The sequence below is a fragment of the Symphalangus syndactylus genome, chromosome 2 (assembly GCF_028878055.3).
Source record: "Symphalangus syndactylus isolate Jambi chromosome 2, NHGRI_mSymSyn1-v2.1_pri, whole genome shotgun sequence".
In the NCBI taxonomy this organism is placed as follows: domain Eukaryota; kingdom Metazoa; phylum Chordata; class Mammalia; order Primates; family Hylobatidae; genus Symphalangus; species Symphalangus syndactylus.
In genome coordinates, this window is record NC_072424.2 from 18,595,191 (window position 1) to 18,619,413 (window position 24,223).

Consider the following 24,223-nt stretch of genomic DNA (forward strand, 5'->3'; position numbering starts at 1 on the left):
CCTGCCTCAGCCTTCTGAGTAGCTGGGACTACAGGCACCCACCTCCACGCCTGGCTAATTTTTTGTATTTTTAGTAGAGACGGGGTTTCACCGTGTTAGCCAGGATGGTCTCCTGACCTCGTGATCAACCTGCCTCAGCCTCCCGAAGTGCTGGGATTACAGGCTTGAGCCACTGCACCTGGCCTGTTCTTTGCAGTTTTATCACATAGGTAGATTCATTTGACCACCACCACAGTTAAGATCGGGAATATTTCACTACCCAGATCTCTCATGTTGCCCTTTTATGCTCATAACTACCACTCTCCTGCCTCCTCCGTCCCCCCAAGTCTCTAGACCATAGCAACCACTGGTCTCTTCTCTATCTCTTATAATTTTGTCATTTTAAGAATGGAATTGTATATTACATAAACTTTGGGGATTGTCTTTTCTTCAGCACAATTCCCTTGAGATCCATCCCAATTGTTGCATGTATCAGTAGTTTGTCCCTTTTATTGCTGAGTGGTATTTTGTGGTATGGCAGGCTATAATTTGATTCTCATGTTATCAGCCCTAAAGTGTAACTACTTCAGGAGTTGGGGTTATTCTTTTAATGACCTGTATATCCCCAACAAGTGGTTTGATTCCTGGTACATACTGGGTATTAATAAGTATTTGGTAAATTAATTTATTGCTGTATGGTTTTATTCTGCTTAATTAATAGAAAAAGTATGTTCTACCAAGGAGTTTTGCTGTCGGTAGACCATGTATTCCTTAAATCAAAGATGTCAAAGTAACCATATTGCAAATCAACTTTTGAAACTGGTTATACATGAGATTTGATGGGAGGAATTTGTTGATAACTTACAGTAAGGGAAAAAAGTAAACTTTTTAGATCTACATGTTTGTTTTTGTCCTCTTACAGATCAAACAAAAGACTTTGTTAGTATGTGCTGTTTCCTTAAAAACTGTAACAACTTGAACTTTGCAAGCTCAGAAGCATCACATATATCAAACTTGAAAGGCATTTATGGAATGTTCTTTTTCTCCAGGAGGCCTTAGAAATGACTAAGTGCAATGCTATCCTTTGAATTTAGGGAGTGTTGGTGGTCTTCAATGGTGTGGAGAGCCAAAACGTTTAGAAACTGAAGCTTCTACTGGGCAACAGCTGAACTCTCTGAACTTGTCTTCTCCTTTTGATTTGAATTTTCCATTGCCAGGAGAGAAGGGCCCTGCATGCCTTGTGAAGGTAATAAAACTTTTCATAGATCCAACATTGACATGTTATATGTCTCAGAAAGTAGCTTAGTGTCTGAGCATTTGCATTTGTTTTCTTGTGTCAGCCTAGCTCTAGCAAATCACTGCAAATTTAATAGCCTAAAGCAGCAAAAGTTTATCATCTTACAGGCTTTAGGTCAGAAATCCAACATGGTCTCACTGGGGTAAACTCAAGGTGCCAGCAGGGCTACATTCCTTTCTCGGAGCCCCTAAGGGAGAATTTCCTTGGCTTGTGGCTCCTTCTTCCATATTCATAGCCAGCAACATTGCATTTGTCTGACCATTTTTTTCATGTTGACATCTCATCTGACCACAACCAGGAAGGGTTCCCCAATTTTAAGAATCTGTGTGATTACATAGGGCCCAGCCAGTTAATCGAGGATAATCCCCCCATTTCAAGGTTATTAATTTAATCACACCTGCACGTTCCTTTTGCATGTAAGCTAACATATTCACAAGTTAAAAGAATTGAAGAATATCTCAAATGCAGAGGCAGAACAACTTTTAAATTATGTCTATTCCCTTCCTGTATCATTTCTAACATAATATCTTCTTCATTTTTGTCTTCTTCCTTCTCTCAGCAAAACCTGTTTCTCACTTATATTTAAAGTAAAGCAGAAGTAAGAAAACTTTTAATAGTTTGTTCTTCCATTTTACTTATTCTAGTATTTTGATCCTGATAAATGAGCAAGTGATAGAAGGTTCAGAAATGATTGTTAAGGATTTCCATCCTTATTCTTTGTGCATTTTGGGTTTTTTTGTTTTTGGGGGGTTTTTTTGTTTTGTTTTGTTTTGTTTTTGAGGCAGTCTCATTCTGTTGTCCAGGCTGGTATGCAATGGCATGATCTTGGCTCACTGCAACTTCTACCTCCTGGGTTCAGGCAATTCTCGTGCCTCAGCCTCCTGAGTAGCTGAGATTACAGGCATGCACCACCACACCCAGCTAGTTTTTTATATTTTTCATAGAGATGGGGTTTCACTATGTTGGCCAGGCTGGTCTTGAACTCCTGACCTCAAGTGACCAACCCACCTCAGCCTCCCAAAGTTCTGGGATTCCAGGGGTGAGCCACTGCACCCAGATTCTCAGCAGTTTTAACTGAAATGACACTTAAGTCATATGGCAGAGGGACCAAAATTACCATTTTTTCCCCTGCCATGCTTCTACCAGGCATGATCAGTAAATGGCCTTGACTATCACTAAGTCCATCATGACAGACAATTTTGAAAGGTTTTTTTTTTTTAATTGTGAAAAATCTTCTGGCCATTCCAAGTTTTGTGTTAATCCGATGTTGCAGTTTATGAATAAATGCAAAGCTAATCATCTTGTTTTTGTTTTTTCCTTTTCTTGGTGTGGTTTAATAGGTTTTGAGATAGTGCACGGTTCTAGTTTTAACTGTCAGCCTTTGGGAAAAGGCTTTTTTTAATTTTAGGAAAAGCCTTTTTTTTTTTTTTGTAGTACTGTGGTATATTGAAAACAGACATTAGTTTGGAAGGTAGGCATCCTTTGTTTTGGTTTTTCACTTATTTGCTAACTAGCAGAATGACTCTAGGTCTAAATTTATAAAAATTTATGAAATACTAGCAGAATGACTCTTTGTCTCAATTTATAAAAATTTATGAAATAAAGGACTTGCTTTAAGGTCTGTTTTCTGATCTAAAATTCCAAGACATTGGTACTTCAAGACTAATATCTTAAGCTTTGTGTCTGTTCTAACAGTGTGATTTCATGTGGTCTCTTGTTAGGTTTATGAAGATTGGGATTGTTTCAAAGTAAATGACATTCTTGAGCTATATGGCATACTGTCTGTGGATCCTGTGCTGAGTATACTGAATAATGATGAAAGGTGAGTCTGTGTGCTCTTTTTTTGTTCTCCTTTATTTTTATATAATTTCAAGTTTTCAGGAAAGTTACAGGATGGTTTTAAAGAACTCCCTTTTCCCTTTTTCCCAGATGTACCAGTTGTAAACACTTGCACCCCATGTGCTTTGTCATTCATTTGTGCTTTCTATCTATGCACACATTTTTCTGAAACACTTGAAAGTATGTTGCAGAAATCAAACCCTTTTACAAAACCCTAACTGCTTGTCAGCATTTCCTAAGAGCACTGACTTTCTCATATATAATTAGAGTACAGGTATCAAAACTAGGAAATTTGCCACACATATACAATACACTAATCCACAATCTATACTTAATTTCACTAATTGTCTTAATCATGTTCTTTTTTACATGTCTCCCTTCTGCATCCCCCAGTCCAAGGTTCAGAAGCTCGCTCATTCTCTCTTTCTACTAAGTTCATACTGTATTTCCGATTCCCGTTCAGCACCACAGGTGTTGTTCTACTTGTTCTCTTTTCTATATTAGTGTAACTCTCTTAAACTTGATTCCCATTTTTCACAATCTTATATTTGCACATTTTTACAACAGAGAAGGGAATTTCAGAATTGTTAAGTCATACCTCTACAAAACATAAACCTAAATAACTAGAGTTCAATCTGAAACAGTCCTCAGCCTTTGTCTTTCATGGTCTTGCCACTTTTTTTTTTTCCTTTAACAACAGAAATATATGTCTTCCAGTAGTTCTGGAGGCTGGGATGTCCAAAATCAAGTTCCCAGCAGATCTGGTTTCTAGTGAGGGCCCACTTCCTGGTTTGCAGATGGCTGTCTTCTCACGTGGTAGAGAGCAGAGAGCCTTGATGCTTTTGAAGAGTGTAAGCCAGTTACCAGTTACTTGTTTCCTCATGGTTAGACTCAATGTTTTGCTTTTTTGGCAGGAATATTACAGAATTGATGTATCCTCAGTATGTTACAGCAGGAGGCATGCAATGTCAGTTTGTCCCTTTACTGGTGAGGTTAATTTTCATTAGTTGGTTAAGGTGGTGTCTTCCAGATGTCTCTTCTCTAAAGTTACATTTCTCACTTTGTAATTGACAAGTAACTTGGAGGAAGGTACTTTGGGACATAAATATCCAGTTTCTTATTAAACTTTCACCAATTTATTTTAGCATTCATTGATGATTCTTGCTTGAATCAGTTATTACTATGTTGGCAATTTTCTAACTCAGTACATTTATTTATTGTCATTCTACTATAAAAGATACCTCTTCCATTTGTTTATTCAAGTAATGTATTTACTTATATTTAGTATGGACTAATAGATTGTGATTTTATTCAATGTTAATATCATTATTTTATTTTGAGACCCAAATTTTCCCAGATTTGGCTAGTGGGAGCCACTTTAAGCAGGTGCTGGGTCCTTTTTTTGAGATGATGTTACCATTTTTTAACATTTATTTTCTGGCATATTAAGCTGTTGCTGCTTCATCGTATGCTTTGAAGATCTGAGTCCTAGATGTGCTCGTTGGTACTGGGTTAGATTTGTATCTAGGCCCTTAAAGTAGACAGAGCTAGGATACATGCAACATATGTACACATATACATGCATACACATTTAAATGCACACATACATACTCACACATGCATGTTTTGTATATTTCTAACGTCTGTGAAAAACCATGGGTTCATATTTCTGATTCCAGTTCAGCACAGCAGGAGTCACATGTTCTAGTTGTTCTCCTTTCTATATTTATGACTTCCTTTTCTAACAAATTTGATTCCCATTATTCACAATCTGTTGTTTCCCCATTTCTACCATATACAGAAGGGAATTTTAGAATTGGTAACCCATACCACTACAAAACAGAAACCTAGTAATTAGAGTTCAATACATTTCCAGTTCATTTTTATTTTAGAATGCAGCTGTGTAGTCAGAGCTATGTTCCAGTTACTCAGGGAACTTTTCTTCCCCTCCAGTGTGATTTCATTATTTATTTTACTTAGAAAGATTCTCAGAGGTGTCATTCTCAGCTATCCCCATTCCTGCTGTCTGTTCCCACCCAGCCTCCTTAGGGAACCGTACTTTCTGGTTTATCCTTCCTGTATTTATTTTTTTACAAAAATATGAAGATACGTATACATTTTATTTCTACCTTTTTCTTCTATAAAAGGTAACATGGTATATATACTCATTTACACTTTTTAATTTTTTTTATTAACAACATATCTTGGAAATCTAGATCTTCCTCATTCATTTTTGTTTTGTTTTGAGATTGCCAAAAGCAAGGGCTGATGTCCCTCATCTACACCAGAGTCCTCTTGTTGAATACTGGACATTCATCATCTTAGTTTCTGTGTAGGATGAACTTAACATTTTTCACAGTTAAAAAAAAAATGGTAGAAAACAAAAATTTTAAACAACTTTAAATAAGCTTAACCGTCCCTTAGTAATAGTATATGAGATTGTTCATCTTGGCAATTTCTGATTATGATGACTTTCCTGCTTTAGTTACTTCACTATTGATGTAGTTTAGTTTAGAGGTTGTATTAGTCAGGGGTCTCTAAAGGGTCAGAACTGATAGGATAGATTAATACATGAAGGGGAGTTTATTAGGAGAATTGACTCACACGATCACAAGACAAGGTAAAGTCCCACAATAGGCCATCTGTAAGTTGGGGAGCAAGGAAGCCAGCCTGAGTCTCAAAATCTCAAAAGTAGGGAAGCCAACAGTGCAGGCTTCAGTCCGTGGCTGAAGGCCTAAGAGGTCCTGGCGAACCACTGGTGTAGGGCCAAGAGTCCAAAAGCTGAAGAACTTGGAGTCTGATGTTTGAGGGCAGGAAGCATCCAGCATGAGAGAAAGATGGAGGCCGGAAGACTCGGCCAGTCTGCTCTTTCCATGCCTGCCTTTATGCTGGCAGCTGATTAGATGCTGCCCACCCAGATTGAGGGTGGGTCTGCCTGTCCCAGCCCGCTGACTCAAATGTTAATCTTCTTTGGCAACACCCTCACAGACACACCCAGGAACAATACTTTTCATCCTTCAATCCAGTCAAATTGACACAGTATTAACCATCACAGAGGTTAACAGCACAGACAGGCAGACAGCCTGGGTTGGAGTCCTGACTTGGCCACACTAGCTATGTCACCTTGGGCTTGGTTTCCTCATTGTAAATAAGGGTAGATGTGAGGTTTTGGTGAATTTGTACGTGTAAGGCATTGAATGTTGTCTGTCACATGGTACATACTATGGAAAAGGTTATTATGCTTGTATTAAAAAATACAGGAGTAAGAATTTATTACTTCAGTGTCTGTAGAATCTATAAAGTAAAGATCTAAAAGATTAGCTGTTTGTTTCAGTCGTCCGCAGATTTATTTAGCAAGTCTGAAAAATTCATACTTTCATTGCTTGTCTACTCAGTATTCGAGGGATCATGTAAGAATTAAATTTAGGAAAAACAATTAGCAAGATAAGAGATGAATGGATTCTCCACACACTGAATAATAGATACCAGACAGCTTTTGAGAAAAAGACCCCAGTTTTTGAGATCTGCTGTCAAGTATTCGATGTCCCGGCCAGTAGTTGAAGGAGTACCTGTGTTTTGAAATGGCCTTATGAGTGACATCCTACATTCCATTTATTGAAGTGCTGAATAAAAAATATTACTGTTCCTGGCCAGGCATGGTGGCTTACGCCTGTAATCCCAACACTTTGAGAGGCCAAGGCAGGCAGATCACTTGAGGTCAGGAGTTCGAGACCAGCCTGGCCAACATAGTGAAACCCTGACTCTACTAAAAATACAAAAATTAGCCAGGCATGGTGGTGTGCATCTGTAATCTCAGCTACTCAGGAGGTTGAGGCACGAGAATCACTTGAACCCAGGAGGGTTCAATGAGCCGAGATCGCATCACTGCACTCCAGCCTGGGCAACACAGTGAGACTCCATCTAAAAAAAAAAAAAAAATACCGTTCTTGAAAAGTGGAGTAAATGCATTATTTCATGATATGTCTTAACAAGCCCGAAGTCTGTGTGATGTAACACGTTAGAATGAGAGGCCACTTTCTGTTCTTTAAGGAGATGTACAGGTAGAAATATTCTTGGCTTTAATTTTGTTTTCCAAGATGCATATTATTTTTGCATCTGTGCAACTGATGTCTCTCTAAATTGAAACTTTATCATTTCTCCACAGGGATGCCTCTGCACTGCTGGATCCGATGGAGTGCACGGACACAGCAGAGGAGCAGAGAGTACACAGTCCTCCTGCTTCATTAGTGCCGAGAATTCATGTGATCTTAGCCCAGAAGTTGCAACACATCAACCCATTATTGCCTGCCTGCCTTAACAAAGAGGAGAGCAAAACCTGTAAGTGTAAGTGTTACAGCCTAGTCAGCTATCTACTGTTAGCCTCAGTGTGTGTCCAGAGCTGCCTGTAATGTGCTCATAGTGGAATTAAGAGTCAGGTCTTCATTCCTCACAATAAGTGTTTTCAGTAATCTCTCTCTCGTTGCCCCATTTTTCTCTTATGTTAATTCTCTTCACTGAAATGAGGACAAAAGAGTATACAAGGCTGGGTGCAGTGGCTCACGCCTGTAATCTTAGCACTTTGGGAGGCCAAGGTGGGTGGATCACCTGAGGTCAGGAGTTCGAGACTAGCCTGGCCAATATAGTGAAACCCTGTTGCTACTAAAAATACAAAATTAGCCAGGTGTGGTGGCATGTGCCTGTAATCCCAGCTACTCGGAAGGCTGAGGCAGGAGAATCACTTGAACCGGAGGCAGAGGTTGCGGTGAGCCGAGATGGCGCCATTGCACTCCAGGCTGGGCAAAAAGAGCAAAACTCGGTCTCAAAAAAAAAAAAAAAAAAAAAAAAGGAGGATGCAAACTCTTATTTTTAAGATGAGCATCACTTACTGACGGATATGTTACGCTTTACTTACTGTCTACTGAATTGTTGTGCTTTGCTCACATAGTTATTTTTTACCTAAGACACTTGAGAGGAACTGGTGTGTGTGTCCTGACTCAGGTCTCCCTTTCTCCTTCAGTTGTTTCAAGTTTCATGTCCGAATTGTCTCCAGTCAGAGCAGAACTTCTTGGGTTCCTTACTCATGCCCTTCTGGGGGATAGTTTGGCTGCTGAATACCTTATATTACATCTCATCTCCACAGTGTAAGTGCGGTATGCTGGTGGGAATTAGGGGAGTTTGGTGTGTGTGGAAGTGGAAGAGTGGGAAGATTGCTGGTATAATATGTGTTTTCCTTATTGGGCTTCATCACATGGTTTTTATCTGTTCAGTGTTAACAACTGTTATACCAAGTCACAGACAAATTCCTTTTCTCACAGTTTCACATTTAGCATTTTGATTATGTCCCCTTAAATTTTAGAGCCAAAATCAGATAAAACAGTGGTCCCCAACCTTTTTGGCACCAAGGACCTGTTTCATGGAAGACCATTTTTCCATGGACTGGAGTGGGGATGGTTTCAGGATGAAACTGTTCCACCTCAGAACATCAGGCGTTAGATTCTCATAAGGAACACACAAATGCGCAGTTCACAATAGGGTTCACGCTCCTGTGAGAATCTGATGCCACTGCTGATCTGACAGGAGGCGGAACTCAGGCGGTAATGCCCGCTCGCCCACCCCTCACCTCCTGCGTTGTGGCCCGGTTCCTAACAGGCCATGGACCAGTACTGGTCCACGGCCTGGGCATTGGGGACCCCTGAGATAAAGGATCTGGCTGATGAGTAAAATGAGCCGTTTTATCCCTTTTGCATTCCGAACGCTCTGTTTATACATCCCAAGGTGCCCACATCGTGTGCACATTTAACGTGGACATTGACACTAGCACCGCATCCCTTGACGCCACTGTATTTCTTTGTTTTCTGATTTTAAAACTAGTGTGGGCCTTTGACAAGTTCCAAGGACATAAAGAGGAAAATGTACACCATCTGTAATTTCACCACTTAGAACCTCCGTTAACCTTTAGGTACATGTTCATTGGTTTTTGTTTACATATGTATACATCCCTGCATAGGTCTTAGTTACACTCTAAGCACAGATCCGTGTCTTGTTTTCAGCAGTTGATATATATTAAACATTTTCCCATCATAATGCTTCATGAACTTTGTAGTGGCTGCAAAGTATTTCACTATGCAGTTGTACCATACTGTAACCATTTCTCTAAATGTTAGGTTTTCCTAGCTTTTCTCTATTATAAAGTTGCAGGAAACATCTTTGTGCTGTAAATCTTATCTTTTCTCAAATCAATCTGTGACAGTAGTACATAATGGTTGAGAGCACAGGCTCTGGAACCAAACTACCCGGATTCATATCCCAGCTCTGTCAGCTTCCGTTTAGATGAACATGTTGCTTATTATCACCTCTGAGCATTTCTCATCTGTAAAGCAAAGACAACAGTACCTACCGCTGAATGGTTAGGGGTTAAATGAGGAAGCATTTACGTACTCAGAATGGTCTTTGGCACATGACCAGCAGCACTTACGTACCAATATTGGCTATTTTATTGCTGTTATTCTGATAAAATAACTGGTCAGAATATTCTGATTTATTTTTAATGACAATATTAAGCTAATTTTTCTATTCTTTGCTTTTTGATAGAAATCAGGAAGTCACTTCAGCATCTTATTGATTGATTTCTTTCTTTTCTAGGTATACAAGAAGAGATGTCCTTCCACTAGGAAAATTTACAGTTAACTTGAGTGGTTGCCCACGGAATAGTACCTTCACGGAACACTTGTATCGAATTATTCAACATCTTGTTCCAGCAGTAAGATGAATATAAATATGTATTATAAACCTAAGCACACTTAAGAAATCCATCTAACTGTCTTTCATTCACTTCAAATATTTAACTTAGAGATTTTAATAGATCTTAAGGGGAAACAAAGCCTGCCAAGTTACCTAATTTAAAATGTACTTTCCCCTAAACGTTTCACTTTTTTTTTTCTTTTTACCTAAGCACAAATTTCTGTAAGTCTAACAAAACAATTTCAGTAACTGCCTTAAAATTATACTCTGTTGATACCAATTTGTCCAATTTGGTATCCTTTTTGTACACTAAAGTCTTAAATCTAAATAAACTCTAAATTATAGGAGCATAATTCTTTTAGTTGAGGTAATAAAGTTCTTTATCTCCATTGCCTCAATTTTAATTCCTGTTTGGAAAGTTGAGCTCACTTTATTTGCCAGGGTATCTGGAATGCAGTATTTGCGTGGTGGTAGGATCTTGGGAACAGGGGAATTGCTTCTGATTACTTGTGTGACTGAAAATACTGATCACTTCTTTGGAAATTGAAGAGGGTGCACTAGATCCTTATTGAACCCAATGTATTGAGTGTCTCAGTGCTGACACTCGTCCAGGCCCTCAAGAAGCAGAAGTGGACCGGAATATACCAGCAGTTCTCAGTCTCCTTAGACTCACTTTACACTGAAAAATGTATTAGTACTCAGAGAGCCGTTTTTCATGTTATATTTATCATTAATTTACCAGACTAGAAGATAAATACATCTATTAAAAATAAAAAATTACATATAAATATTTTTATAAAAACAACTTTTCCCAAGCCAAAAATGATTAGTGATAAAAGTGACATTGTTTTACATTCCTGCAAATCTCTTTAATGTCTGGATTAATAGGAGACAATGGATGCTTGTATCTGCTTCTGCCTTCAGTCTATTGTAATCTCAGGTTTTGGTTGAAGTATATGAAGGAAAGCTGGCCTCACACAGATGGAAAAGGAGTTGGTAAAGGAAGGATGGTTTTGATAGCCTTTGCAGATAACTGGGTGGTGGTCTTTGATACTAGACCAAAACTGTCCACATGACATTTCCTTAAAGATAGTTAAGTGTGGAATCTGAAATCCTATTCATAAATTTTCCGTAGTCTGCTATGGTAAAATTCATTAGTCTTGCACATTGAAAGGATCTTTTATCCATGCATGATTTTGACCTGATTGACCCCGTAAAAGGGTTGAAGCAATTCCCTGGGGGTTCTCGGGACCACAGTTTGAGAATTACTGAAACAAATCCTTTGCCCTCACAGAGTTTAGGTAGAAGATCAACAAATAAATTAATACATGGTAGGTCATTTAAGCACCCCTAAGCTCCCCCTGTTTTCTTAGAATCACTGAGGTAATACACAAAACTCTAAATTTTCGCAATATATCTTACCTCTTCCTTGACAGCCTTCCCCCACCATACCCTCTTCTCCATCCTTGCCACATTGTTTCAAGCTGGAGGGATGGAAGAATGGATTGGTGTATAAGGCAGAGCACAGAGGGTGTTGGGAATGGTGGCTCAACAGCTGGAGGAGGAGCACAGATGGGTCGCTTACTCGTTACACTGAGTGAGAAGGTGCTCGCGTCCTGGAGGCACCTCCTGAGAGCGCAGGTCCCCCCACAGCTCAGTGTGCTCTACTCCTTGATTTTTCTGTGAAAAGTTTGTTCAAAAATGTCTACGATGAATGAATACAATTTTAACTCAAAGAATATAGAGGAAAATTAAGCTTTTCTCTCCCTGTCTTGAAGAGTAAAATTAACATTTTCTTTTTGCTAGCTAGCTTGTGTTAGGTGAAAGAGGTTAGGCTTTGGGGTATTTAATATTTGTATGTCAGTTATCTACCATTTGTTTCATTGGTTAAATTAAAATTGATTTTCAAGAATATTGAACAAGACATTTGAGAATAAAGTAGCTCATAAAATGGATGAAATTCAAATGTAAGATCTAGATACTATTTTTGCTTCTAGAGTTCAAGAAACCATATCACTACTCCCTTAGAAATTTATAAGATCACTTTTTCTATGTGAAACACAATGTTTAATTCCAAGTAGATATTTTCTTAAAACAGGGAAACTTAAATTCTTGCTCACTAAAAAATTTCTCTTTGCAGTCTTTTCGTCTACAGATGACTATAGAGAACATGAACCATTTGAAATTCATTCCCCACAAAGACTACACAGCCAATCGCTTGGTCAGTGGGCTCCTCCAGCTGCCCAGCAATACTTCCCTTGTAATCGATGAGACTCTCCTGGAACAGGGGCAGCTGGATACCCCAGGTATGTACATAGATGTTTCTCTTCCATTTCTGACTTTCTTCCCACTAAAGCCAGATCTAGGAATAACTTTTAGAAGAGTATCTATGGACAAATTCACATTTAACAAATAACGTAAGATAAAGGCTTGGCATGTGAATTTGATTAAAGCATATGTTATAAACTAATTGTATACACCAACTATGTTTTGCCATAGTATTCTGAAAGTAGTACAATGGAACAGACATTATATATCTTATATATGTATCTTATATAATGTATATCTTATATATTATATATATTATATATGTCTAAGATATATAATGTATGATTATATTATGTGTTTTTATATATTGTATAATATAGTATATTTTTATATATTTATATAGTATATAAATATATAATACATAAATATATAATTATATATAAATATAATTATATATTTATATTATATAAATAATATATTAAATTATATATAATACATATATGATATGTCTTATAATGTTATATATGATATATAAGATATATATTATATATTAATATATTACAGTACAATACAATATATACAATACAATATAATGCAATACAATAATATAAAGGGTAGTATTAATATAATGGAGCAGTAATATAAAGGGTAGTATTAGATGTTGAGGGTCGTAAGGGTTCTTTGGTGAAAAGTTTTATTGTGTCAGCGAATGGTTGGAGCAGTCTGTATGGGCCTACAATGTTGGGTTCTTTGCGTAGTTGTATATAACCTAAAATTTTTTGTTCAGTGAGTGTAAGGAATGGTAGAGACAGGGTCTCTCTATGTTGCCTAGCTGATCTTGGAATTCCTGGGCTCAAGTGATCCTCCTGCCTTGGCCTCCCACAGTGCTGGGATTACAGGTGTGAGCCACTGCACCTGCCCCAAATAGCTTTTTAAAAAGCTGAAATGGGAGGAAGCTTTGCCTTTAGTCATCTAATACCTCAAAAGGGAAGTGTAGAAAAGATCTAATAGAATTTTTTTTTGTTTTGAGATGGAGTCTTGCTCTGTTGCCCAGGCTGGAGTGCAGTGGTGTCACTCGGCTCACTGCAAGCTCCAGCTCCCAGGTTCACGCCATTCTGCTTCGGCCTCCCAAGTAGCTGGGACTACAGGCGCCCACCACCACGCCCGACTAATTATTTTTTAACCTCCCATTGTAAAGTTTGTAAATGGTTTTCAGAGAATGTCTGAAAAATAATAGATCAAATGGTTTACGCTAACCTCAGTTGTGGAATATATTATAAAATCACAAGAAATCAGATTGTTTACCAGTGCTCAAATGAAGACAATTAAGAATACGCTGCTGGCAATCAGCTCAAGAGGTAAAGGTAGAAGAAAAAATGAGGTAGACTGGGCACGTTTAAGGCAAAGGGGAATATAAAATCTGGCTGATCTATGTATGAAGGTAGTTTTAGTATTTCCTTGGTTTAGCCTGTAAATACACCACTTAGAAATAATCATACTTGGGAACTATTTTATGTCTAGGTGCACACCAGATGCTAGGTATTAGATTTGCGGGGGGATCCCCTGGCCCCAGAAAGTTCTACCTTAACCAAGACTGTTGTAAGCCTACACGCTTAGTGACGTTTAATGTAGTAAATTGGACAGCACCTCATACCCTTTATTAAAAGCGGTAGAAACTTCATAGCTCATCATCGGTGTCAGCAAAACTGATTTGCTTAGATGATTAAAGTCAAATGACTGAAAGTGTTTTCCTGCCTTCGTAGGTGTTCATAATGTGACAGCCCTGAGCAACCTCATAACATGGCAGAAGGTGGATTATGACTTCAGCTACCATCAGATGGAATTCCCCTGCAATATTAACGTTTTCATTACTTCGGAGGGGAGGTCACTCCTCCCGGTATGATGAGTCATTTTTAAATGGAGGTTGACATTGGAAAAATAACTACATTTTTGCTGTTTCTTTGTACCGCTTATTAATAAGTTACATTTGTTGTAAAAAACTGTGACTGCTGATCATTAAGGGAATTGAGTATTTTGCACTGCCATGGATGAAAACCTTACATCTACCAAGCTCAGATATCAGCAAGTCACGAGACCAGCAAGGCTGTTGGCAGCAGAGACACCCACATCTGAGCAGAGCGAGAGTGTCTGATTTTAACATGCAGACTTCTGTTCTTGCTACCTTTGACCCATTGTTTTCTGCTAATCTTATGTGAAAAATATTTTAGAGTTCCTTTTAAAATGTCCTTGGTCACTTGGTAGTTATTTTCATGCTTTACAGTGAAATGCTGTGGTATGTCTTCAGAGTGGCTGGTAAAGAGAGCTTTTAATTCTGTAGATGATGGGAAATGCTCCCAGTTGTCAAATGGTGTATAGTCTCTGTATAATAGTATTCACCTGCGATTGATGAGAAACCGCCTTTGACTAAGAGTGAAATGGCTCAAGGATATGTTTTCTGTGTGCAAGTGTGATAGACCTTTTTAATTAGCTGCTTTTTAGAGATTGGCTACATTTTTGTGTGTTTACTGATACCATTGAGGAAACATAAGTAACCAAGAAAAAGCTTTCATAATTATTTCTGAGGTAGTTATAAAGCATGTAAGTTAATATTAAAAATAGATTCTCACTGGGTGCCGTGGCTCACACCTGTAATCCTAGCACTTTGGGAGGCCAAGGCAGGTGGATTGCGTGAGCCCAGGACTTTGAGGCCAGCCTGGACAACATGACGAAACTTGTCTCTACAAAAAATTCAAAAATTAGCCAGGCATGGTGGCGTGCACCTGTGGTCCCACTACTAAGGAGGCTGAGGTGGGAGGATCACTTGAGCCTGGGAGGCAGGTTGCAGTGAGCTGCGATCACACCACTGCACTCCAGCCTGGGCGACAGGACAAAACCCTGTCTCACACACATACAAAAAAAAAATTATTCCCTCCCCCTAAATAATAAATGGTATTTTCTAATTCCCACAGGGTCTGACAGAGATGATGCATCTTTCTTTAAAAATGTAGATCAATTTAGGAACTCAGAAAATACAGTGTACTCCTTCTCTTTTCAGGCAGACTGCCAGATTCACTTACAGCCCCAGCTAATTCCACCAAACATGGAGGAGTACATGAACAGCCTTCTCTCAGCGGTGCTGCCTTCCGTGCTGAACAAATTCCGCATTTATCTAACCCTTTTGAGATTCTTGGAATATAGCATATCTGATGAAATAACCAAGGTATGTCTAGGTTAGAATAAAGGATTGCCCTGTGTTGAATTGCAGTATGCAACCAATTTACATTTACCATAATTGTTGATAAGGTAATTTTGCCATTTGTTTTCTGTCATGTCGTTTTTTATTCCTCTGTTACTCCATTATTGTCTTTTTGTTTGAAATAGGTATTTTCCAATGTCCCACTTTAATCCCTTGAAGTTTCTTAAAGTTATTTTCTTAGTGGTTGCTGGGGGGGGGAGGGGATAAAGTTAACATGTTAGTATAATCATCTATTTAGGATTAATGCCAGTTCGTTTAGTTATTTTTAATTAAAAAAAATTTTGGCTAATGCCAGTTTAATTATATTATACAAAGACTTTGCCCCTTTATAATTCCATTCCTTCTCCCTCGTGCTGCTGTCATACAATTACCTCTCAATACATTGTATGCCCATCAACACATTTAGAATTACTGCTTTTGCAGTTGTCTTTTAGAGAAAAAAGTTAGAAATGAGAAAGACTTCTGTACTATTTTTTCTATTTGTCTATGCAATCACTTTTACCAGCACCCTTTATTTCCTCACGTGGGTTCATGTTACTGTCTAGTATGTTTTCATTTCAGCCTGAAGAACTGTCTTTAGTGTTTCTTGCATGGCAGGTCTACTTCTGCAAATTCTTTTTTGAGACAGGGTCTCGCTCTGTCACCCAGGCTAGAGTGCAGTGTTGTGATCATGGCTCACTGCAGCCTCAACCCCCCCAGGCTCAAGCGATCCTCCCACTTCAGCCTCCTGAGTAGTTGGGACCACAGGCATGTGCCACTCTGCCCAGCTAATTCTTTGTTTTTTTTTGGTTTTTGTGTGTGTGTTTGTTTTTTTTTTGTGTGTGGAGATAGGGGATCTCTTTATGTTGCCCAGGCTAGTCTCGAACTTCTGGGTTCAAGTGATCCTCTCTCCTTAGCCTCTCAAAATTCTGGAATTAGAGGTGTGAGCTACCACACCCAGCCCTCTTTTAAGTTTTTGTTTATCTGGGAATGTCTTAATTTCTCCTTAAGGCTAGTTTTGCTGGATGTAGAATTCTTGGTTTATAGTCTTTGTCTCATCATTTCGAACATGTCCTCCCACCACTTTCTGGCCTCTGGTTTCTACTGAGAAGCCAGCTAGTTTCTGATGAGGATCCTTTGTACACGCTGAGTCACTTTTCTGTCACTGCGTTCAAGATTTTGTGGCTTTTGACAGTTTTGACTATGATGTGTCAATGTGTGGATCTCTTGAGTTTATCCTACATGGAATTTGTTGAGCTTCTTTGAGGTGCAGAATAATTCATATTTTGGGGAGGTTTTCAACAAATTTGGGAAGGTTTTGGCCATGTTTCTTTCTGCCTCATTTCTCTCTCCTCTCCTGACACTCCCACTGTGTATCCGATCATGCATTTAATGGTATCCCACAGGTCTTCAAGGCTCTGTTCATTTTCCCTCATTCTTCTTTTTTTCTTCTGTTTCTTAGACTAATCTCAGTAAACTTATCTTCAGGTTTAGTGATTTTCTTCTGCCTGATCAAATCTGAGCACCTCTAGAGAATTTTTACTATATTTTTCAACTCCAGAATTTTTATTTCCTTCTTCTAAAAAATTATTTCTTTTTATTGATACTCTCTATTTGGTGATTCTCATATTTTCCTGAAGTTTTTTTTATTGGTTTCCTTTATTTCTTTGAATGTTTGAGTTTCCTCTGGGACAGTTTTCTACTGACTCCCTTATCCCCAAAGTGTGAGCCATACCTTCTGGTTTCTTTGTACTTTTTTGTTGAAAACCAGACATTTTATTTGGTCAGTGGGGTCTCACTCTATCACCCAGGCTGGAATAATAAGTAGCACAGCCACAGCTCACTGCAGCCTTAAACTCCTGGGCTCAAGTGATCCTCTTGCCTCAGTAGCTGGGACCATAGGTGTGCGCCACCATGCCCAACTAAAGTTTTGGTTTTATTTTTTTTTCTTTTCTTTCTTTTTTTTTTTTTTTTTTTTTTATAGTGATCAGGTCTTGCTTTATTGCCCAGGCTGGTCAACTCCTGGCTTCAAGTAGTCCTCCCACCTTGGCCTCCCAATGTTTTGGGATTACAGGCGGAAGCCACCCCACTTATCCACAACCAGACATTTTAAACTATATAATATGGCAACTCTGCTTTGGAAGTTAGACTCTGGAAATTAAACCTCCCTAGGGTTTATTGTTGTTGCTGTTTGTTACTGTTGGTAGGCTGTTTAGTAACTTTTTTGACTAATTCTATAAAGTCTGTCTTTGTCACATGTGGGCACTGAAGTCTCTGCTCTGTTAGTTTTGTGGTTAATGATTGGAAAGAAATTTCCTTAAATGACAGGAAGTAGTCTCCCAGTCTAAGGGTGAATAATAATCATAAATAAAAATAAAAGTTGGGGCAAGCCTTCAATTCCACACTTAGCCATACAATTGACAAGCCTGTCTTAGCCTTCATTTCCTGCTCACACAGAACCTCCAGGTTATCCAGAGGTGGGAGTTAAGGTCTCTGAGCATGTCTGCAGCCTTCTGAGTTCCTAGGAGTTACATACTTGAGGTTTTCAGAGCCCTCTACAGACAGGTCATTTCCCAGCTAGCTTTTCCGTTTAAGGGTTTGGGTTAGTCTGTTGTTTGCTGCAGCTGTTACCCAGTGTCTCAGGTAGCTAAGGTGATTGGTAATTTCTTCTGATTGTTTTTGATAAATGCCCTGGGGAAAGAGGTGGTTCATAGTAGACAGGCTTCCAGTCAGGTTAAAGACAACCTTGCAAATGAGTCCTTCTAGGGAGCCACCAGACAGGTGGTCAGATGACAGTTCTCCAGGAATGGCACTTTGAAGGAGCCCTAGCCCTGTTCTCTCTCCAGTGGCTGCCAGGCTGTTGGTTTCTGAAGCTATTAATTATCGCCTGGAGGGGAAGGGGTTGGAATTTAGGAGTAGGACATGTTAAAATGCTGCAAGGCTCAACATTCTTACCAATAATCAGCTGGTTTTCTTGCATAAATGCTCTCTGGATTGCTGCAAGTGTGGTTTTATTTCTAGTTTTTAAAAAGCTGATTTTGATCAGTGTTAACAGTAGAGTTTTCTGCGGTCCCTTCTCTGCCATTTTCACTAACATCACTCTTCCTTTGTTGAAAAGCATTGTTTCCTATGCCAGTTGCTGATTTATATGTTTGCTTGACTTTAAATGAATCTGAGTTTCATTATTTTATTTTCATCAGCATTATTATGTATATGCTTTGGTACTTTCACCCATATTGCCTCCTTTGTCTAAGAGGCCGTATCCACCTTACTACATCAGTCAAGGAACCATGTTTTCTCTTCCCTACAAAAATGCACATCATTTACATTTACTCTTTTGATAAAGGCAGTTGAAGATGACTTTGTGGAAATGCGGAAGAACGACCCTCAGAGCATCACTGCTGATGATCTTCACCAGCTGCTTGTGGTGGCTCGGTAAGTGGCGCGTGTCCATTACTGCTTTTTCAGAAAGCTTGTATATATGTCTTCTGAGTTATTCAGCAGTAACTGAGGCAGACTTCTAAAAACGGAAATGAACTTTTCCTTTTAAAAACGCTGTATGAAAGGGCTCATTGAGGGGGAATCGAGTTTGGCTGGTGATCTCTTCAGTGGAACAGGCATGCTGCTTGTTCTCTAAGCTTCAAAGAGTGAGCCACCCTCCAATTCTGACTCTTCGACGATTTCTTTGTAGAAGCCCAACTTGGCTGTTGACTTGTGTGTAACTACCAGGCGGTCTTGTCTCCTAACATGGTCTGTGTTTTCACAAAGTATTCCTAGGTCTTAAAAAAATTTAAAACTTACTATCCCAGCTCTAGACTTAAATTTCTGTTTCAAACCAGGTGTCTGTCTCTCAGTGCTGGTCAAACAACGCTGTCAAGAGAACGATGGCTGAGAGCAAAGCAGCTGGAGTCTTTAAGAAGAACGAGGCTTCAGCAGCAAAAATGTGTGAATGGAAATGAACTTTAAAGATGTGATACCTATGAAGAGTAATGGGCAAATTGTAGCCACATAATTGTAAAATTCAGATATTCATTTATACCACATTGTTTTATAGGTAATTTCTATCACAAACCAGTGACATTTCCTGAAATCAAGCCTGGTAACATCTGATGTTTATATGATATTCATGAAGGACTTTTACCTTACTGATTTCATGGAGCTTTTGAAGTTTGTTTTATAATTATATAAATTAGTAATGATGTAAAAAAAGTATTTGATATTAAAAGTTTAATATTGATAACGTTGCTGATTGTACCATTTCCTTAGCTTCAGCTGAGTCATAGGCCAGGCTGTTGAAATGCTGAAATGAAGAAGGTTGTTGCAATTTCAAAGTCAGAGGAATCGTGCTTCGGATTTCTTATGTTTTCTAGTTCTGAGTTTTTCCAGTTCACAGTGGGTTGGGGTGCATTCAGTAGTCCATCTTTGGGGAATGGAGGCGTACTTGCCATTGATTCACATGACTACGTGAAATTCTGTACTGTCATTTCCCAGATGTTTGGCCACAGAAACTTTTTCCCACTTAACATTTGTTAACAGCCTGCAAAACTAAACTTGTACATGGCAGTAGTTCCCAGACTTTTGTATTTTATGGACCAGTAGTAATATTTCCAAAAATCTGGGGGACTATAAGGTTGCCAAATTACCTTGCCAAGTAATCCGAATAAATCACTGTATTGTCACCATTTTTTTCATAAAAGGACAATCTATCTGTGAATTAGAGTCCTTTAAACGGAATGAATGTAGCTTTTGGGCGCAAAAGAAACCAAGACACTGCATTGTCTTTATTTTCTCCTATCCCAGTGCATTTGAGACCCGTGCATAAGGGAATGCTGTGCCACAAAGTTGTGCCCAAATATGAAAACAAAACAGTAAATTTAAAAAGCAATACCCCCTTTAGAAAGTTTTTATTTTCTTAATGTCATTTAGTTGCTTTGATTCTATTGGATTTTTGGCATTTTATATGGGATCATCAGTTGGTTCCAAATATGTTAGATCAGCTAACATCTGCTACTCCAGTAACAGCCTCATACAACTGCAGGTAGGTTTTCTCCAGACCAATTAGTTTTAATAGAGCAAACTAACAGACTGTAGTAGCATGGTTATGGCAACCAGAATCTTCAGAAAGGTTAGGACGTTACTTTTTAAGCTGTCAGTGGTATCAAATAACTTACCTAGTTGGAGACAGATAAAGGATCCCTTACATTTTTTCCTATAAGGCCTAAATTGAAAATTGTTAACCAAGGAAACAGGGTCAGCCTTGAAAAACCAAGGAATTCATTGTACCTAATAACTGAAGTAAAAATTACCAGTTGTTCAACTTTTCCTAAACTCAAATCTATTTTTATAAACTAATGTAAATAATGTTTATATTAGAGTTGAACTGGTTTTCATTTTTATAACTGGTAGACTAGACCTACTTCCTTAAACTTTTAGAAATAAAATGAAGGCTTAACTGGATTTGTGAGGATAAAATACATTTTCTTTAACTGTCCTAGAGCACAGTAGATTAGTCACCATGCGTTTTTTGTGCCAATGTAAATTGTAATTTACCAAAGAAAAATACATACATTGCTTGGTCTTGCAGAAAAGTTCCCTTGAAAGAACCTTTCCAATAAATAAAATGTCCCAAATTACCAGTACCTTGGGCTGTTTTCATGAATAAGATAAGATTCACCATCCTATGTGATCTGTGTGGAAAAAAAAAAAAGACCACGTCCTCCTGGTGGAAGACATGAGAGAGCTGAACGGAGGAGGTGGTGCAAGAGGGACTTCCTGCTCAAGGCCTGCCCAGGCAGCGGAATGGAGTGCAGTGCTTGGCTGCAGAAACCCTTTGTCCCTCACCTATATACACACGGACAGTCAAGTTTGTTGCTCTAATGTAAGGCACAGCGTTAATCCTGTATGGCCAGGAAACTCAGTAGACTCCTGTGTAACCCTGTTTGGAACTTTGCCTTCTTAAAAAAATTTTCAAAGATAGCTTTCGAACTAATTTCTGTAGTTTAAACGTGTATTTATCACCTAATGTTGGGTTGTATTTTCTCCCATGTTGGGAACCCTTAATATTTTCAGGACCCGGAAGAAAAGTTGGTAGAAGAAAGCATTCAGTTTTGAATGTTTGGATTTAAAGTTATAGTTTCTGATCCATTTCACTTTTTAAATCATGAGTATATTTCAAAGGAGTAAAATACTGGCAACAGCTAGACCAAGTGTTCAGTTACAGCAAATTTGCCCTGTTTACAAATTCTTTAATCTGTTATGCAAGGAATTCTCATACATATTTGTCACTTTAAATTACAATGGTACTTTAATAATCACAAGATTTAACACGTAAAAAAAAAGATACCACTAATAATAACAAAAGTGGAATGTTTATCAAAGTTAGGACATAATGTTCAGCTGAGAAATCAGTCACTTCAACAGAGAAAGCTCTAAAGATACCAGACAAACCAATACTTGCTGGAATACAACTTTCTTATTGTGGGGATTATAGGGGCAGCCCTGGTTCTTTGTGGTCAGAGTTATAGTCAGATTCAGCACAGTTGTGTTTCAGACTAAATTTTTTTGAGACAGTCTCGCATGCAATGCATACCCCAGGCTGGAGGTCAGTGGCACAATCACAGCTCACTGCAGCCTCAACCTCATGGGCTCAAGCAATCCTCCTGCATGCACCACTATGCCCAGCTAATTTTTGTATTTTTTTGTAGAGGCAGATGTTTCCCAGGCTGGTCTCAAACTCCTGGCCTCCCAAAGTGTTTGGGATTATAGGTGTGAGCCACTGCACTAGGTCCAGACTAAATTTTGAAGTTGTGGATCATCTACATAAGATGTCGAGGATGCCCCTCCTGGAATAAATTAAAACCTGACTGACTTCTAGAATTTCCAGTAGCCAATATGTGTGTCCTTACATTCCTGAAAACAGCAAAATGAAATCTAATAGGTGGTGGTATTCACCTCTGATGTATCAGGTTTACTGTGTGACAAGTCTTAATGCTCCTAGGTTTATATTGTACAGGCAGCAGAGTATTTTTAATGTGTTCAAGTAGAATACGGGGAAAATTAGGATCAAATGAGAATTCATTTCTCTAGTGTCAACAACCCTCCTCAGGGAATAGTTAAGCCATCAAAAGTAAAATAGCTTTATATTCAAATGCTTCAGTAACATGTTAAAGTCACGAAAAACTAAATGTGTAATTTACTTTGTAGAGGTAAAACACACAGGAATGAACTGACAAACAGAACAAGTTATGAAAAACGCTAATCCCCTAAGCATCTGCATGTCCAGCCCTTGTGTCTACTTAATGTAATCTACCCACCCCACTCCAAAAAAAGGTTCAGGTTATATCCCAAAGTGACCTGTTGCTGAATTACCTTCAAATAAGCAAAGAGCTCTGTAGTGTATAAGCTACTCAGGTCTACACATTCTAGAATGATGCACTTCTATAGTCCTGGCTGTAAAATTAGGAAATCTACTCAGGTTCAGACTCCGTTTAAAACCCTTTCCCCATGAACAGATTTTGTGATCCCTGGATTCAGACAGTACAATTAAAATACTCCAAGAGGTGAAAACTTCTTATTTTTAAATAAAAGCCATGGAAGTATTCTTATGGCTAAAAGCTAAATCTGAATTATCCGTGTCTGGCATTGTATGAACATCTTTTTAAGTTCATTTTGCTGGACTTGATTAATGACTTCAGGTTCTGGAGGACTCTTCTGAACTTTTGCCACTGCAAAGTTTATCCCATGGGTTAATCCAGCTTGGGTAATACTAGCAACCTGGACCATGGAACTTCGAATCTTGGCAAAGGGAGAGACTGCTCTGCTACTACTGCTTTCTGAAGGAGAAGGAGTTACATGAAGCCCTGTCTCAAGTTCAAGCATGCTGGAAGCAGAGCTGGGGGTTTTTTGAGATGCAACTGAATGTGCTGGCTCAACTGACAAAAACTGTGGGCCTGTTGCAGAAAGAGAGACATCTAATTGCGATGGCCGAGAAGGTGTCTGTTCTGTTGATTCTGATTGGGTTTCTTCATTTGCAACTTGATTGGTCATTTGATTTCTTTCCTCACTAGCCTGCTGAGGCACAGACCTGGTCTCTGATAGGTGGGTCACTTTGTTTTGTGCATCTTGCACAAATCTGTGGCAGTAAATATCCATAGGCTTGGCAAAGCCAGTCAATATGTGTACGTTGCCAGCAGAAGGACTTTTCTTCAAAGGAGACTCCTGGCCTTTTCCAAGCCCACTCCCGTGAACAACAGTCATCTCTGAAGGAGCATGAATGCTACTATCTGTGCTGCTAAGAGACTGGGACCGACTGCCCAATCGAGGCGCTGAAGCAATAATACCACAACTAGGAAGAACGTAATCTATTGGCCCTACACTCTCTAATGAGTTAGCTAGCTGCCTGTCTTCATCAGACTTAGAATTTGTAAGGAATTCATCAGAGTGGTATGAGTCATTATCTGAAGACATGTCCCCATCAGACTCTGCCTGAACCTTATCCATCACTCCTGTGTTTTCCATAGTTTCAAGACTACTATCTGACTTCCAAAGATTTACTTTTAAGTTTGGTTTTAGAAAGTTAACTTTCATTTCAGGTTTGGTAAAGTTTCCTAGCTTTCGGAGGTTGCCAATATTTACGTTGGATTTGGTCTGCTTCACTTTTTGATTTAGAGATGAAAATTTGCTCATTAAAAAATTCTTTCCCTGGGCCAAAGAACCTTGGTTTTGAGATCTGATACCTATGATGTCTTCGTGAGGTTTACTGCTCTTCCTACAAATTAGAAGAGAGAAAAAGTTAATTCCCTGTGGAATTCAATATGCCAGTTCGTTATTAACATAAGTGAAAACACTTTACTTATTCAAATTGG

At 38.7% G+C, this 24,223-nt stretch overlaps 2 protein-coding genes across 10 annotated transcripts in view; one reads left to right on the forward strand and one right to left on the reverse strand.

Annotated features, from left to right (window-relative positions):
- Window positions 1–20,998, forward strand: part of MCMBP (minichromosome maintenance complex binding protein) — a 61,964-nt gene extending 40,966 nt beyond the window's left edge. For 3 of the 6 annotated variants that reach the window (XM_055247286.2, XM_063625214.1, XM_055247260.2), the window contains exons 7-16: window positions 1,074–1,225; window positions 2,998–3,098; window positions 7,281–7,459; window positions 8,133–8,256; window positions 9,758–9,875; window positions 11,997–12,162; window positions 13,888–14,021; window positions 15,180–15,344; window positions 18,706–18,794; window positions 19,199–20,998. In XM_055247286.2, coding sequence (XP_055103261.1) covers window positions 1,074–1,225; window positions 2,998–3,098; window positions 7,281–7,459; window positions 8,133–8,256; window positions 9,758–9,875; window positions 11,997–12,162; window positions 13,888–14,021; window positions 15,180–15,344; window positions 18,706–18,794; window positions 19,199–19,325 — 1,355 coding nt within the window. In that variant the 3' untranslated portion in view covers window positions 19,326–20,998. The remainder of the gene's footprint in view (window positions 1–1,073; window positions 1,226–2,997; window positions 3,099–7,280; window positions 7,460–8,132; window positions 8,257–9,757; window positions 9,876–11,996; window positions 12,163–13,887; window positions 14,022–15,179; window positions 15,345–18,705; window positions 18,795–19,198) is intronic. The other 3 variants (XM_055247267.2, XM_055247276.2, XM_063625213.1) reach the window with 3 other exon arrangements.
- A 570-nt stretch (window positions 20,999–21,568) lies between these two features.
- The window catches only part of INPP5F (inositol polyphosphate-5-phosphatase F), a 102,716-nt gene continuing 100,061 nt past the window's right edge, over window positions 21,569–24,223 (reverse strand). For all 4 annotated transcript variants that reach the window (XM_055247182.2, XM_055247191.2, XM_055247201.2 and 1 more), the window contains one exon: window positions 21,569–24,126. In XM_055247182.2, coding sequence (XP_055103157.2) covers window positions 22,974–24,126 — 1,153 coding nt within the window. In that variant the 3' untranslated portion in view covers window positions 21,569–22,973. The remainder of the gene's footprint in view (window positions 24,127–24,223) is intronic.